At 35.0% G+C, this 18,213-nt stretch overlaps 2 protein-coding genes across 3 annotated transcripts in view; one reads left to right on the forward strand and one right to left on the reverse strand.

Annotated features, from left to right (window-relative positions):
- Positions 1 to 899: 899 nt before the first annotated feature.
- LOC113101961 (alpha-1-syntrophin-like) overlaps positions 900 to 18,213 on the forward strand; it is a 27,055-nt gene continuing 9,741 nt past the window's right edge. The window contains exons 1-2 of one of the 2 annotated variants that reach the window (XM_026265715.1): positions 900 to 1,257; positions 9,810 to 9,995. In XM_026265715.1, coding sequence (XP_026121500.1) covers positions 990 to 1,257; positions 9,810 to 9,995 — 454 coding nt within the window. In that variant the 5' untranslated portion in view covers positions 900 to 989. The remainder of the gene's footprint in view (positions 1,258 to 9,809; positions 9,996 to 18,213) is intronic. The other variant, XM_026265716.1, reaches the window with a different exon arrangement.
- LOC113101952 (toll-like receptor 13) lies at positions 4,727 to 9,449 on the reverse strand. The gene is made up of 2 exons (XM_026265710.1): positions 8,999 to 9,449; positions 4,727 to 8,190 (listed from the first exon to the last, which is right to left on the reverse strand). The coding sequence occupies exon 2, from the start codon at positions 8,154 to 8,156 to the stop codon at positions 5,295 to 5,297; it is 2,862 nt and encodes a 953-aa protein (XP_026121495.1). The 5' UTR covers positions 8,157 to 8,190; positions 8,999 to 9,449; the 3' UTR covers positions 4,727 to 5,294.

Consider the following 18,213-nt stretch of genomic DNA (forward strand, 5'->3'; position numbering starts at 1 on the left):
CAAAGTTGTAATAATGAAAAATATGATTAAAAGTGTTTGTACATATACTTTTTAATGAGAGATTTTTTTTATTGTTCAGTCATAAACATTTTTCAATTTTAACAACAAAAAGTAATTTTAATATTTTTATGTTTAAAATGAAAAGTATCACGCTTGGAAAATGTAATTAATAATAAATAATAATCTTAGTTCATTAAAAGCAAAGGAAGGAAAGAAATGTTGCCATAGTTGTGGAATAATCTTTTATTATGATTTCTCTTTGAATAACAGTCAGTGCATGCATGAAGTCATGTTGTGGTCATGTGATGTCATGCAGACCCCCTCTAGACCCCCATGACTTGATCAAGTCTTTTCTCATTATTAATAAAGTACTTTGATCTTTTTATAGAGTAACACTGAGAAACCTGCCATTCATGACACAACAGAAGTTCATGATGATGATGATGATGATGATAATGATTACTGTTGATTAAGATTGTATTCCATGCATTTAAGATGCAAGGAACGCTTAGTAAAAAAATAAAATAAAAAATAATAAAAAATGATATATATATATATATATATATATATATATATATATTTTTTTTTTTTTTTTTTTTTTTTTTTTTTTTTTTACAGAATGTAACCAACATTATACAAAGATTACATTTTGTCTTGCTGAATGTTCATTATTATTATTTATAATATATATGCGCCTTGGCAGTATTGCAACAAGCATAACAATAGAAGTAGGCTACTTTGAATCTGAGAACTAAAGCTGAACTGAGAGAGAGAGAGAGAGAGAGAGAGAGAGAGAGAGAGAGAGAGAGAGAGAGAGAGAGAGAGAGAGAGAGAGAGAGGGAGAGAGGGAGTGTGGTAGAGAGAGGTATAGAGAGAGAGAGAGAGAGAGAGAGAGAGAGAGAGAGTAGAGGGGTCTGGTTGGTGAGGAGGAGGGGGTAAGTTGAGTTGGGACTCCGCTCCTCGGCTGGTATCCCAGGAATGTGTTGATCATGGCGGCCGCAGTGAAGCCCGTGAAGAGCGGACTGCTGGAGCTCCGCGTTACCGTGCACCACTGGATCCGCGTGCTCGCCACTCTCAGCGAGGACTCGTTCACCGTGAGCCCCGGAGACACCGTCGATGAGCCCGCGCCCGGTGGCGCTCTTAACGGCGATCCGGCGAACCTCAGCGCCTCGCCGGTACCGGACACCATCACGAACGTCAAACGAACCGTCAGAGTCACCAAACAAGATGTTGGAGGACTCGGAATAAGTATTAAAGGTACGAGAACTCGTTTATATTCCGTCATCAAAGTGTTGTTGGATCACTTAAACTTATTCCTCGAGAAACAGTTACTTTGTAACCGAGGAACGCTTTGATCCGCCGCTTCAGTTCTGAAGGTGGAGAATAACTAATGAACAATTCTTGAAGGAATCACTATCTCTCTCTCTCTCTCTCTCTCTCTCTCTCTCTCTCTCTCTCTCTCTCTCTCTCTCTATCTCTCTATCTATCTATCTATCTATCTATCTAGATTTTTAGAATTTTTGCAATCGCATACCGTTAGTGTACAATTAAAGTATTATTCATTTCAGTACCATGGAACTATCATCTGGCACTTTACTGGACTACCCTTATGAAAAGTAACCATTTTACTAATAATGCATCCAAAAAAAAAAAAAAAAAAAAAAAAAAAAAAAAAAAAAAAGGTTACTATAGTTAAACCATGGTAACCTCAAATTAACCCTGGTTTGGATACACTAACTATAGTTTAACCGTGGTATTTATGGAAAAGTTGTGGTTAAACAAAAGGTGATCAATAAGCCAAAAAGCATGGTTATGGTATAGCACTACAGTAAGATAGTTTCTAATTCACAGATATATCAGTGAAGGCCTTGTAGAAACATCATTTCATTGACCACATCAGTTGTGATGTTATATTAATCATCACTGGCATGGATGAAGCGAGTCGTTGGTTTGGTTCTGAGTTTCACGGTTCGTGATTCACGCAGTATGTGTGTGTTCTCGGGGGAGGACGGTGTTTGCACCCTAATGTCGACAGCTGACCGAAGAATTACCCATCATGCTCAGCCTGTCACTGGCTTCAGATGAAAGCTGTGGAACGAGAGCAGAGAAGAGAATATGGTGCTGTTTATTTTAGGGAGCCGGAGAGGGACGACCTTGCCTTGAGTCCGGAGTGCAGTTGTACGTCTATATTTACTGTGGTACGAGTCTTTGGGCCTGAACGCTTTTGGAAACACCTTGAAAACACACACGAAAACTTAGCAGCTCCTCTTTTCTACTAAGAACCCTTTGCTTGGGTTTGTATGGCTTTCATTTGTTGCTAGCCAGAAATAAAGTGGATTGTTGAATTTTATTATGGATATTTTGTCAAGTATGCATTGTATACTCGGGATTGCCACAAGGGGCACTTTGGCCTAAATGATCAGATTTTCCATTTCTAGAGATTTGAGGAGAAAAAAAAAAAAAAAAAAAAAAAAACTTTATTAAATTTCTGCCAAGTTTTCTAAGGACTCCTTGCAACTTTCCGCCAATATAAAAGCTTTATGGTTTAATGCAGGGTTATTAAAGTTAAAAAATAAACATTAATTTGAATAAAATTAATGTTAGCTTAAGTAAAATAAAATATATAAATGCTTAACATTTTTATAGCTGTTTGCCAATGCAACACTTTCGTTTTTTTAACTTGATACAATAAGTATATCTTGATACACTTAGTATATAAGACTAGAAATCACACAAAAAGTATATATATAATATATAATATATATATAATTTATAAATATTAATATACATTTATAATATAAATATATTAATAACGTATTAATAAAAACGATAAAACTATAATAGTATCTCATGCATGGTAAAATAATAATGGTTTAATGCTTAAAAATGAAGAATTAAATAATTTAAGACATAAATATTAAACCGAATGAAATGTTACATTGTAATAATACTAGAGTAAAATATAAAATGGAATATTTAAAAAAATAACAGCATAGTATTGAAATTTTTACTGTTATACTGTAAAAATGCTGTTTTTTTTTCTTAAATATCCCATTTTATATTTTACACTAGTATTATTAATATGTAATATCTCATTTGGTTTAATAGTTGTATATATAATATATAACGAGTTTCTCGATTGTGAAATCCTACAATAAAGCACAGCTAACCTGGAGCTCTTTAAATGAAATGATTTTCATTATGCTAAAATTGAAGCATTTCCTCGAGTGGACTCAGACCTTTAAACAGTGTATTTGCAGAAGAATGATGCAATCAGCGGAAGGTCATTGCATTTTTTCATTAGTGTGTTTGTGCAGGACGTCCTGGCACTGAACGAAGAGGGAAATGATTGATAACTTTCTGGATCTCAAGCGGAGAGAGAGCCCAGAGGTTGCCAACAGTATCCGGCCGGTTACCAGCCACATGTGTGTCCTATGTGTCTTCAAAGGTCAAAAGGTCACTAGAATAGAGGGTGATTAAACAAATCCACTTCTGATACATGCTGAGGATGATGATGATGGTGAAGAAGAAGCTGCTGGTGATATTCCACTCCACACAGTCTCTTTAGAGCGATATAAAACCTATAAGTGTTTTATGGTTTATACTAAAGGTGGTCATTTCACATGCCCTTGATGTGTGTTTAAAGCCTAAGAGACTTTGAGACCAGCGACACTGTCTCATTCTCATTGGAGATTTCATTCAGATGCTCGTCTCCTCCAAGAGTACGCCACAGACCGCACCATCATTCACTAAAGAAGATATATGTGCGTTGGTCTGTAATATTTGGAGCACACCCCAGCTCAAGGATGAAGGCGATGAAATTTTGATTGGTATTACAGCGTTGCCCGTAAATCACATCAAAGAGAACTGCGGTAGCCAAGATATAGAGCTGTTTTTTTTTTTTTTGATGCAGTTGCTGTGTATTTAGCTATGAACACTCATTACTTTTCAACTAGTTTCATTTTAAGCAAGTTTTGGATGATTTATGTGATTAGTGTCCTCTGTCCTTTGTGTTTGGACAGGATGATATTTAAAAAAAAAAAGTGATATTTTTATATGAAAAAACAAAAAACAAAACAGAAATTGTATGATTTAAAATAGTGTTTGGGTTTGTTAATTTATTACATAAAACTTTTTGCCTGATTTCTGCAGCCCTACCAAAAAAAAACAAAAAAAACACAGCAAACATAGCAGGTCTTTTATTGCATTTTTATTTTATTAATAAAAAAAAGGCATTTAAAAAAAAGAAAAGAAAATGCAATGTTATTGTTTTTTCAAGTGCATCCTGTATAGAAAATTAAAATTGAAATTTAAAAAATCAAGTAGAATTTTATCTTATTATCTTTTATTTTTTTATATTTACGTCAGAATTTGGGTTTCTTTTGTTGCAGAGAATAAAAATGAATTTAAAAAACCTCTTTTTACTCTAAATATACTTTTTATGTGACCCAGGTTAGATTTTAACAAAACTTAAAAAAATAGGCTATACTCAAACACAAATCTCTTTCAGTAACCCCCCCCCCCCCCCGTCTTCACTTTAAAATAATAAAATGTTTTTATTGTGATTATTATTAATTAAAATAAAAAAACTATATATATATATATATATATATATATATATATATATATATATATATATATATATATATATATATATATATAATAAAATAAAATAATTTGTATTTAATAAAATCATTAAAAATATTTTATTTTACAGTAGGCCTACATCTGTAAAATTGCAATACTAACATTTACATCTGAATTTCTTAATTTTCAAATGTTAATTCATCAACTATTGTTTATTTTGTCAGTTTGCCAACAAATTAATATATGTACTGCCATTTTCAGAGTGAAGCGCGGCACTGTGTTCATTTAGACGCATACAGCTCATGATACAGTGTTTCAGTGTCTTCACTCACAATAAATTAACCAAGCCGCTCTGAGACACTGAAACATGATATTGTGAGCACAATCTTCATTCTGAAACCAGCAGCGCAAACATGTATTCAAATAAATCTTCGCAATTTCTTTATTGCACTGATTAGTCATATAGCAATATCGGGTCTATATATATATCGTGCAGCCACAATTTTGACACTTATAGTATTTTAAAGTTAAATAGACCAGCATAAATTGTTGGGAATAGTTAGAATGGGAACTGGTGTCCTCAGTTGACCACAAAATGGCAAAATATTTAACATTAATTAATAAATGCAGATTGTGATCATTTACAGACCAGCTTTTACATGCATTTCATTTAAATAATTTATAATAAAATCAGGCTACACTGATCTTTAAATATCATCTTCATCTTTTCCAGAAAGGATCTGTCTGTCCTTCATGTCCTCTTTAGACTCAATGGCCATTTTGAGTTTCTGCCAGAACGCTCGAGTGTCTTCTCCAGGTTTGGGACGTCGTAGAAATGTCTGCTTCTTCACCAGCTTGCGCATTCGGTAATACGGCGAAAGCTGGTGCATTGGAATATCCTCGAGAAAAACTAGAACCAAAACATCTTTCTGTTCATCAAAAAGTCTGAAGCTGGCCACCTGGATCTCATGCGAACACCAAACGCTCTTTAGGTAGTTGTGCGTGATCAGGCAGACGGTTTTGCGGCTGTTGTATATTGCGTCCACGATGTTGTCGATAATGGCCTTTCCTGGCTGGAAGTCTCGGTGATGAAGGCACAATCTCAATCCGTGTTGACCCTCAAGTTTGGGCACAAGTTCTTCCAGAACCCATGGCTCTTCTTGAGCATTGTACGAAATGAAGGCGTCATATTGGAAATCCAGTTGATTTAAGGTTTGCTTCCTCTTTTTGTCATTGATGAAGGCTAAAAAGAGGTAGTATGCATAGACCAGTTGCCACTTTAGAAAGTGGTAGATAAATGAAATGACTAGAGTGAGAATGACAATGGAAGAGCTGTAGATAAAGCAGATGAAGTCGTAATTCACATTGCAGGATTCAGTGTTGAAGGCCGCTAGACTCTTTCCACTTAAAGAAAGGGGATAGCGACATTCGTACCTGTTCAGGTAGAGGACTTGTGTTTTATTGTTCTTGACGGCCCAGTCGATGAACCAAGCATTACTACAGTCGCACGTGAAGCTGTTGTTTTGCAAGTCGAGCACTTTGAGTTGAGGAAGCGATTGGATGATGGTTTGGTTTATAAATTCAAGGTCATTCGTACTGGCTCGCAGGATCGTCAGATTGGAGAGATTTGCGCCGACTAAGAAGTCCAAGGACTTGAGGTGAGTCCGACCCAATGTAATCTTATTCAGGCCGGATATTGGCTGGAAAAGCCTGGATGGCAAGGCATTCCTGTTCGCAAGATTATTACTTGTCAAATCCAAGAGCGCAAGTTTGGGAGTGCAACTAAATGTGTCCACATGTAAATTTTTGACATTAAGGTTCCCAGCATAAAAGACTTGCAAGTTTTTGAGACCTTTCAGGAAGTTCGAAGGGATGTAGTTTAAGCCTCGACGTTGACTGTTAATCTTCAAAACTCTCAGTTCACTTAAATGCATGAACGGTGGAATTTGTAGCTCCTCTTGAGTATTATATGAGATGTAATTGCAACCCAGATCTACACTCTGCAAGTTAGGCATACCGGCGAACACATAATGTTTTTCTAGAGTTCTTTCTGTGATTTTGTTAGATGCAAGATGCAAGTCTGTTAAATTTATCAGTCCTGCAAAAGCATATGGATAGATATTTAATATTTGGCTATCTGAGAGATGCAAGGTGCGAAGGGAATCCAAAGCTTTAAAAGAGTTTCTTCGGATGGCACTCAACTTATTGTTATTCAAGTCCAGGTATTGTAAGTTTAGGGGGCCATGTTTAAAGGTACCACTGACCGTTAGCATACGATTGCTGCTCAAAATGAGCTCTTCGAGATTTCCTAAATCCTTAAATACGCATGCTTTGATTGTCACAATTTGGTTCTTGTGCAAATAGAGTTGCCTTAACTGCGTCAGATTGGCAAAATCAGAGCAGTCAAGATTTTGAATGCTGTTGAGATGAAGATCGAGGACTCGTAAGTTGGGGAGAACCTGAAGAGTGTCGTTCAGTTGCATCAGATTGTTCTTTTGTATTCGTAACTCTGTCAAGTTGACAAGATGATCGAATGACGACTTATACATTCTCGATACTCCGTTGTTTCTTAGGTGCAGTGCATTCAAAAGTGCACACGGTCTAAACATGCAATCGTTAAGTACAGAAAGTTGGTTGCCCTCCAAGTGGAGACCCCTCAGACTGGGAGAACATGCTTTCTCTAAAACCGTCTCTACCTTGAACCCCTTCAGATTATCCAGTGCCATCCAGTTCACAGAAGCGAAACTCTGCATTATATAACCAAGCTGGTTTTCTTCAAAGTGGTTCATACTGAGGTTGAGAGTCTTAACTGTGTTCAGGAATGCCTTGTCTAGAATAAACCAATTGGAAGTATTGGTCTGGAAACAGCTTGACAAATCCAATTCCTCAAGATCAGGAAAGATGTTTTCCGTCATCTTGAACACTGTCAAGGGATTCCTCGACAGATCCAACTTTTTCAAACCAAAGAATGCTGACGGGATGTCGCTGGAGTTAAAAACTAGGAAGCCGTTCTCTCCCAAGTAAAGTTCCTCCAGATGTGGTACTCGAAGAAGAGGATGGAGTTCGGAAATGTGCATTAACTTGTTATCGGTAAAGTTTACGAGCCTCAAATTCGAAAGTGTCGCAAGTGACTGGTTTTCAATCGTCTCTATGTAATTCGAGTCGAGTCTTAAATGAGTCAGATTTGCGAGACCGTTGAGCAGGTTTGATGTCACCTTTGTGATTTTGTTGTTGGACAGGTTGAGCTCCTCCAGGTTTGTTAGGTCACTCAATGCATTGGCGTGTATTTCATGTATCCTGTTGTGAGATATGTTTAAAATAATCAGATTTGAAAGTCTGATGAAATCCCATTCAGCGATCCGTTGGATGGCATTGTAGGAAATATCCAGATTGACAGTGTTGTGGGGTAACGGTGAAGGTGTTTTCCAGTAACCCATTCTGTTGCACAGCACCTTCAGATGGCCAGAGTATTCAAAGGGGAAATAAATGGTGCAGTTACTTAAAGAAAAGCCATCGGTCAGGGTTGTGAGAACGCAACAGTTCAAAACGAAGAAAAACGCAGAACTCATTTTGATCTTTTCTTCCTTACTTGCAGTGTGAAATCTGTAACAAAACAAAAAAACAAAACAGAAGTCTGCAATGATTTTGAAGCGAGATAATGAAGCGTGTACAAGACCTTAAAATAGGAATAGACTTCCTTCTCAGGAAGGCTCACACTGAGCCTTGTGATTTTTTTTTTTGTTTGATATGTCCACTTGTCTAATGTCTTGTGATTTGCAAAAGCTATTATAGATTCAGGATAGTGTTAAAATTATGCATGCAAGTCAATAAAAAGACCAATTTGTTACCACACCTGATAATTATACGGGGGTTTTGCAGGTCTTAAAAAGTATTTAATAGCCTTTCCGTAAACTAAGGCACTAAAAATGTTTTAATCAGAGCAGAATGTATTAAATTAATAAATCATGGCATTACATTTTAGCTTGTTTTCTATTATAAATGTCTAAACATCCTTAAATCAAAAACATTAATGAAGATATACAAAGTCTTGTTTTCTGAGAAATAATACAATACAATATGTTCCATAAATTTTCTTTACTTGATCTTAAAAAGGTCTTAAAGTTCTAAATGCAACTTCTGCAGAAAACCCATAGTGTTTATGTTTAATTTGCAATTAAAACAAATTATTTGGATATATTGTAAGCTACTTTTTTAAATATAATATGCATTTCTATCAACTGTGAAAAATAAATAAATAAATAAATAAATGTATCTCAAAATGTAATTATCTCACTGAAATATTATTATTATTATTATTTGCAATTAGATTGGCATACCATATATTAAGAGCAATTTGCCACGAGTTTGATCTATTTAATCAGTATTACAAATATAAGATAGAGATCCCTACCTTGATTGTCTGTATTTCTAAGTAGCAGCATGCCATGCAACCCACTACATCAGAGAACTCGAACAGATTTAGAGGAAGAAGCTTTCTGAGTAGTGTCCTTTGTTTAAATGCGGAACTTTGGAGGATGTGATGTCACTGCCCTACTACATGGATGTTAGCATCTTTATAATTTCAACACCACAGATTGTTCTTCTTTCCATCACATGATTTAAAAAAGACTGGCTACTCTGCAGATGATACTATTTGAATAGAGGCAGTATGTGTAAAAGTAAAAACTTGGTATAGGAAATTTATCGACAATACAAAATAAGTTTTCGAATATATATCTTTTAAATTGCACATCGCATAGGACTTAAATCTGTGGGGTATATTTTTAGCAATAGCTAACATTACAATTTATTGGTCAGAATTATAGATTTTTCTTTTATGCCACAAAACATTAGGATATTAAATCAAGATTGTGTTCCATTAATATATTCTGTGCATTTTCTACTGTAAATATACTAATAAAAATTGATTAGTAATATGCATTGCTAAGAACTTCATTTGAACAACTTAAAAGATGATTTTCGCAATATTTCAATTTTTTTTTTTGCTCGCTCAGATTCCAGATTTTCAAATAGTTGTGTCTCAGACAAATATTTTCCTCCTAACAAACCAGACATCAATGGAAAGATGATTTATTCAGCTTTCAGATGATGAAAAATATACCCTTATGACTTGTTTTGTGGTCCAGAGTCACTTATGATCAGTTAGTTTAGTGTGTAATGCACATTTCTACCATATGTGTAAATGTATGTTGTGTTAACAGGTGGGAAGGAGAATAAGATGCCCATCCTGATCTCAAAGATCTTTAAAGGACTGGCGGCGGACCAGACGGAGGCTCTTTACGTGAGCGATGCCATTCTGTCCGTCAACGGCTATGACCTCAGAGAGGCCACTCATGACGAGGCTGTTCAGGCCCTCAAGAAAACTGGCAAGGAGGTCATTCTGGAAGGTGAGATTATTGGTTTTATTTCTTGGAACTCAAAAGGTGAATGTTTATGTTAATATCCTGATCATTCTTTTACATATAATAACAGTGGGCTGTCAAGCTCTGGAATAAGACAAAGAATAAGCTCTGGAATGACAAACGCCATGCATATTTCTCTTCTGAAGTCATACATGTGTGAGGAACAGACCCAAATTTAACTCATTATGTGCTGGAAATCATGATGGATCAAAGCTACTATAACTGTCCTGGGGTGCGTTTCCCAAAAGCATAGTTTCTAATCTGTTAGCAACTTAGTTGGTTGGCAATGGGAAATTGTATTGCAACCATGCTTTTGGGAAATGTACCCCTGAACGTCTGAATCATTAACAATTAGTTCTTTTTTTTTTTTTACATTAACTTGAAGTACTAAAATAATGAAAAATAAAAAACTGAAGGAAAAAAAAGAATAAATACATATTTTAGTAAACATTTAATGTTTGTGTGATTTGCAGAAAATGCTGAAAAATGTTAAGTGATATATATATATATATATATATATATATATATATATATTGGAAAAAATATAAAAATAAAATAAAAATTAAGAAGATTTTTGAGTTTTCTCAACTTTTTGTTGTATAAACTGAAAACAGTAAGTTGCGAAAACTAAAAAATCTGCTGAAGATGGTTGCCTTAATCTTCAAAGATTTCTCAGCTTTTTATTTTTTTACAGTGCAGCTATAGTAGTTTCCAAAGCAACTCGTATTTTTGTTTAGTTTAATTTGAAGCACTAAAATAACAAAAAATAAATTAAATAAAAATAAGAAATAAAAACTATATATATGTACCTTAATGAAAAAAATATGAAAATAAAATATCATTCTAAATATAAGCAAAAAAATCGATCAGATTTTGAATATATTAACTACTTATATGATATTTTAAAGGCATTTTTGTCATTTTGGAGCTTGACCCTTTCGTTCACTTCAAGCCTTTTACGGCATCTCACTCTTAAAAATAAAGGTTCCAAAGGGCTGTTTTTGCACTGATGCCATAGAACAATCATTTTCGGTTCCCAACAGAACCTTCCAGTAAACAGTTCCTAAAAGAAACATTTTGAAGAACATTTAACCTTTTCTTCATTTGAAAGGTTCCAAAGTTGTTCATGGAAACACTGATGCCAGTAAAGAACCTTTATTGTTAAGAGTGTAGAGCTGGCGTTGACCAACTTTCCTTTTTTAGTTTTCCCCCTATTTCCGTTCTTGCTTTCTCTTAGTGCAGAGGTCAGCAACCCTTTTGACATGAAGTGTTCAGATGGGAAACCATCAGACCTTAAAAACTGCGCACAAGTGTTTGGAACTAAAACTGAGCATGAGTATATCAGTGAAAGATAATTACATTAATGCACATCTTTAAAAGGCTTGATGGAGTCCATAATGGAAGATGGGCTGTATAGTTTTTTATGAGCCAGCACGTGTGTGAGAGATAATGCCATATCAGCATTTTAGCCCCTTTAAGAAGGCACTTAAGCGCCAATGATGCAGAAGTGAACAGGGTTTGCATGTAATGCTGCTCTCAGGTCCTACTTACAGTATGAGTTCAGAATTCATAAATACAATGAAATGTACCTTTAGTTATTTTTTGGACTGGACAATCACAGAAAGTCAATGAGCATGCACATTATCCTGTGTGCTAAAAAAACGTTTTTCCAAATATTTCTGATATTATATTTCATTTTAAATAAACTTCAATGTACAAGGCGTACAAAAATGGGATTAGGTTCATGAAACCAAAAAGAAAACAATTTGGCAATAAGGTTAGAAGAGTAATTATAATGAATAATTACATTTACATTAATAATTTATATTTATGCATTTAGCAGACACTTTTATCCAAAGCAACTTACAAAAGAGGAACAAAATCAATTCTTAAAAAATTAAGTTACACTTTACAATAAGGTTTCATTTGTTAACACTTTATTAAACAAGCATTGATTAATCGTAGTTAATGTTAAATTTAATGTTTACTTATATACATTATTACAATCAAAAGTTGTATTTGTTAACATTGGTTTCGTTTAGTGTAACAAAGTCACTAAATAAAACTAAGAAATAAAATTGATAAAAATTAGATCTTTTTTTTTAAATCAAATAAAAACTAAACGTAAAACTTACATTAGCGTGCATTTAATAAATTAATTGAAGATAGTAATGTTATCTAATACATAACAATACATTGTAAGGGTCAAAATTATGGATTTTTCTTTTATGTCAAAAATCATTATTTCCAATTTCCTGTTCTAAATATATACTTTTTTCACTTTTGATTAGTAATATGCATTGCTAAGAACTTAGTTTTGGACAACTTTAAAGATGATTTTCTCAATATTTAGATTTTTTTGCACCGTCAGATTCCAGGATGTAAAAGGTTTGATTTTTCTAAGGCTCATCACACACACACACACACACACACACACACACACACACACACACACACACACACACATACACATACACACACACGAGCAGCTCAGACTCTTACAGTGGTTTCTTTCTCAGGGATTTACTCTCTTCTGCTGAGTTTCTGGGTTTGTTTCTCGGACACATTTCTGTCTGTCGTTCTTGTTAAAAGCATGAGGATTTTCTCCTGTGACCTTTGAATCAAACAAATCAAGCATAAAGGTTTGTGACCTTCAGCTGCGCCAATTTATTGACTAAAATGCATGATTCATGGGAGAGTATGTGGGTTGTGTTCTTGTCTAGCTGAGAAGGATTCAGTGAAGGATCCTTTCTGTGCAGAATCAGTGTGAAACTTCTGCAATCTCTCGCCTCATTTAAAGACCAAACAAACAGAATCCTTCTGATTCCACGTGTTAACAACCGTGTCCAAACCAGACGTGACACGACATGCTTCCAGTGTTAACTCAATGCAAACGCTGCATGCTTGTAAAATTCCAGCCAGTCAGAATGTTTCATATTTAATATGCTGCAGATATAGTTTTCACTCTATCAATTTATGTTATCATGTCAGACGTCTATTTGTTGAATGCTAAACATAAGAAAATCTACTAATGTTCAAAAGTTTGGGGTCAGAAAATAATACGTTTAATTACTAACTTGATCAAAAGTGACAGCAAAGACTTATATAATGTTACAAATAGTCCAATTTCTCAAAGAAACCCCTGTTTCAAAACACGAAGCAACTGTTTTCAACATTGATGATGATCAGAAATATTTCTTGAATCATTAGAATGATTTCTGAAGATCATGTGACACTGAAGACTGGAGGAATGATGCTGAAAATTCAGCGGCACATCACAAAAATAAATTACATTTTAATAGATATTCACATAGAAAACAGTTATTTTAAATCTTAATAATATTTCACAATTTTTATGTATTTTTGATCAGATAAATGCAGTTTTGGTGAGCAGAAGAGACTTTCTATACCAAGTCATAACAAGTCATTATATTCAAGTCAATTGCTAGCATACTGTTTACTCTAATATTATATGATATGTAAAACAATATTCTTATATAGTAATATGTCATATGTTTAATGCAAATGACGTCCTCTATTTTGCATTTTTAATGCAATTAAAAATGAGAAAATCAAATCTAATTCATTGCATCGTGGGATGCAGTATGCTGTGATCATGTACTAACCATTTTGGTGAATGCATATCATATCAAGTATTCCATGCATGCATGATATTCACAAACTGTATACAGTACACTACTAAAATAGTCTGAGTAGCATGCTATTCTGAACATATCAGCATCTCACATGACTTCATTCCAGGTCAGATCTTCATAGTTGTGGCCAAATTAAATAGTTGCACTTAACCAAATTAAAATCATAAGCTCTTCCAGCTGTTTTTACGGCTTCCAGTCAGGAGAAGAAGTCGTGCTGTATTTCTGGGATGATGAAAGTGTTTCTTTCCAGGTTATTCAGATGTTAATGAAATAGAAAGTATGCATTAGCTAGCACACACTGCTTATATTATACAGTATAAAATATGGAAACACACACACACACACACGTTTGTTTTTGTGTAAAGTGTGTTCATCCCATAGGTGTAATGGTTTTTATTCTGTAGAAACTGTATATTCTATCGCCCTTCACCAACCCTACACCTAACCCTAACCCTCCCAGGAAACTTTTTGCATTTTTACTTTCTCAAAAAAACTAATTCTTTATGATTTATAAGTGTTTTGAAAAATGGGGACATGGGTTATGTCCTCATAAGTCACCCTCTCCTTGTAATACCTGTGTCATACCCATGTCATTATACAGAGTTGTGTCCTGATATGATACAAAAACAAGAACACATTTTCAAAACTTTACATACAAATGCAAGAATTGCACACACAAAATCTCCTGCAAAACAAAGCATTGCATTCAAAATACCACAAACATATCTCAAAAGCAAACATTTGCAAACACCTCTGCAATAATATGAATTCCTGTTGGTGTGTTATATACAGAATTGTGTGTTTCATGAAATTGAATACTAAGTTAAAGATTTTGCATTGTGTGCGTCTGCTTCGAGAGATTGTGTGGCAAGTAAAGATTTTGTATAAGCAGAAGGTTAATTTTGAAATGCAATGACATTGAGGTATTTTTAAACGTGCAAATAGTTTTTTTGGGGATCGCTGTGCATGCACCAGTTTGGTCCGGTGGTTTTATGTGTTTTCAGGAACATTCTTGTGTAGGCGATGATGACCGACATTCCGGGGCACAGACGGATTCCGGACGCTCCCACAGCAACCGGAGGGCAGGGGCTCGGCTCTAGGGGTCTGTTGTGTTCGGCGTGTCTCTGGACTCTTGTGTTTGTCCAGTCAGGCAGCAAGAACAACAGCGACCTGGAAACCACCGGCTGAAGTCAGCAACTAGAAAAATCTCTTAAAGGATGCTGGCTTTGTGTCCCACAGGGCAGGAATGTTCACGTTTAGACAGAGCAGAGAGATTTATATCTTGTTTGTCTTTTCCTGAGAAACACTTTAAGTGAGCGTGTGAATGCTGATGCATCGCAAGTATTCAAGGGGCGAGAGATGTTTTTATTCAGGTTATTGAATTGACTAACTCAGAAAGAAAAAATCTTGTGGAATATTTCACTGCGAAAGCTTGCTTCCATCACAGAATAAAAAATATGGTTGAGACGATTTATGTCACAATTCTTTTCTTTTTTTTTCATATCTCACAGTTCTGACTTTTTTTCTTGTAATTGTGATTTTATATAAATCACAATTCTGAGTATATTGTTTTACAATATCAGATTATATATATTTTTCCTGAATTCTAAGATTAAGTCTTGCAATACTGAGTTTATATCACACGGTTCTTGCATTTCTCCGTCATAATTATCTGATTATATCTCTTAATTTTGACATTTTTTGTCATAATTGTCTGATTATATCTCTTAATTTTTAATATTTTCCCCTCATAATTGTCTGATTATATCTCTTATTTTTTTTATATTTTCCCCTCATAATTGTCTGAATATATCTCATAATTTTGATTTTTTTTTGTCATAATTGTCTGATTATATCTCTTAATTTTTTAATATTTTCCCCTCATAATTGTCTGAATATATCTCATAATTTAGATTTTTTTTTTGTCATAATTGTCTGATTATATCTCTTAATTTTTAATATTTTCCCCTCATAATTGTCTGATTATATCTCTTATTTTTTTTATATTTTCCCCTCATAATTGTCTGAATATATCTCATAATTTTGATTTTTTTTTGTCATAATTGTCTGATTATATCTCTTAATTTTTTAATATTTTCCCCTCATAATTGTCTGAATATATCTCATAATTTAGATTTTTTTTTTGTCATAATTGTCTGATTATATCTCTTAATTTTTTTTATATTTTCCCCTCATAATTGTCTGAATATATCTCATAATTTTGAATTTTTTTTGTCATAATTGTCTGATTATATCTCTTAATTTTTTTATATTTTCCCCTCATAATTGTCTGATTATATCTCTTAATTTTGACATTTTTTGTCATAATTCTCTGATTATATCTCCTAACTGTGACTTTTTTCATCCTCATAATTTTCTTACAATATAAGGCAATTCTGACTTTTTTCGTCATAATTCTATGATTATATCTTGCAATTTTATAGCAGCTATAAAATCAACGTGGAGCAGCTCATATCATTGGATAAGAAATGTCTTTAATGAGAAGAAACATGCTGAGATGCAATCGAGATACTAAAGGAAACATCATGCATTTTAAGATGCATGTATTTATTAATATCAAGGTAATGCAGTCTTACACATTTCATAATGCACCGATGCACAAACAGTTCAGCGACTCCAGCGAGAAGGGTTTTCATTCACATACTAAAGCAGAGATGTCTTTATTTCCCAGTTGAATCTGGCACTGGACTGTTTTCTAACATTTGGTTTGGGTTAAAGCAAATCGTTCAAACATGAGCTGTGTTTTTCCGCCTGTTACTCATCAGAACAATCATGACCTCCTCCCTGTTTCCTTCCTTTGCTTTTCTTTTTCCTACCGTTTCCACACTGAAAACCATTAAACTGCTCCTATTTAAATCAATCTGTAACATTTTCTCCCACAGCAATGAGACTAAATGGAGAGAAAATGAAGACTTTTTTGAGTGAAACAGGATTTTCCATGTGAAAAATATAGGATTGGACTTGATTTTAGGCCGTTTTAATCAAGTAATTGTTAATTTCTCTATGTGTCTCTAGAATTTCAACTCTCTCTAAATGTGCTTCCAGTTTGCCAAGAGTCTGTAAGACTCATGAAATGATCTGAGATGCTCTCTGTATTTATTTTATTTATTTTAGTGAGAAATCGACAGAGATCTTCATTAGTCCTGTGAAAGAACAGCTTCTACTCTTTACCGTTTCCTCACAAAAATGCACATCGAATGGCAATTTGAATTCCACAAAGGCCATTAAGTATCAGTCACGAAACGCTTTTGTGCAACGAAATCCTCGCGTCTAGAAATAGCCCCAGAATCCTCGAATCTAAGCCTCTGACGGGAGTCTTTTGTTGATGTGCTTCGTGTTCGGTGAGAGATGCGAGCGAAACCACTGAACACTGTGAGATTTTCAGCAATGGAAGGATGTCACTGATTGGGAATAACGAGGAGCAGAAGATGAGACCGTTTCAGTGTGTGTTTGTAGCATTGCATTGTTTGGATGTGATTAAACAGATGCAGGAACGAAGGCCAATCACGGCTCAGTGTGCAAGTATGATGTCATCAGTGCTGTTGAACATTCCATTCAAATCAAACTTTAATCTTACATTTCTTTTAATCTTGAATCTCAAAAGTGCACATTTGCAAACACCTTTGCCAAAATGTTCTGCAAAAAAGTGTTTTATGAAACTGAAACCCAGAATTAGTGTAAGGTTCTGCAGATTTGGTGTGTGCTTCTAGTGTCAGGTTTGAGAAATTGTGCGACACGTAAAGATTCTAAGCTATAATAAAGTCTATAGAGTCAGCTTTATTCCCCGTCAAGTTTATTTCACCTTTAAAGAGCATGTGAAGCTGCTGAGTGTGTGTGTGTGTGTGTGTGTGTGTGTGTGTGGTCAGCAGGTGAAGGACTGAGGAATTCAGACACAACATGTGTGAAAACAGACTGTGTGTGTGTGTGTGCGAGAAGATGCATTCACTACTGTAAATGTATTTATAGAGCGAGAGAAAGACGGCTGTGTTTGTCAGCAGCTGTGTGTGTGTGTGTGAGTGTGTGTGTGAGTGAGTGCTGAGACGAGCTCTATTCTGAGCGAGGAAGCCCCTCTCCGCTGGTATCACTCGCTCGGACAGAGACAGAGACAGAGACAGAGACAGAGACAGGGCCATGTTTCACACTTCAGCCTCTACAGTGAAACTCCATCTGCCCTCCATAGTGGCGTCTTCTATTAATACCATCCTGTGTGTGTGTGTGTGTGTGTGTGTGTGTGTGTGTGTGTGTGTGTGTGTGTGCGTGCATATGTGTGTGTGTGTGTCTGTGTGTTTGTGTGTGCGTGTGTGTGTGTTTGTGTGTGCGTGCATATGTGTGTGTGTGTCTGTGTGTGCGTGCATATGTGTGAGTGTGTGTGTGTGTGTGTGTCTGTGTGCGTGTGTGTGTACGTGTGTGTGCGTGCATAAGTTTGTGTGTGTGTGTGTCTGTGTTTGTGTATGCATACGTACGTATGTGTGTGTGTGTGAGTGTATGCATGTGTGCGTACGCGCGTGTGATTGTGTGTGTGTGTG

This window comes from Carassius auratus, chromosome 6 (genome assembly GCF_003368295.1).
Source record: "Carassius auratus strain Wakin chromosome 6, ASM336829v1, whole genome shotgun sequence".
NCBI classification, from domain to species: Eukaryota; Metazoa; Chordata; class Actinopteri; order Cypriniformes; family Cyprinidae; genus Carassius; species Carassius auratus.

Excerpts from the sequence above, each read along its gene's own strand:
- LOC113101952 (XM_026265710.1), bottom strand. The coding sequence starts at position 8,156 with ATGAGTTCTGCGTTTTTCTTCGTTTTGAACTGTTGCGTTCTCACAACC.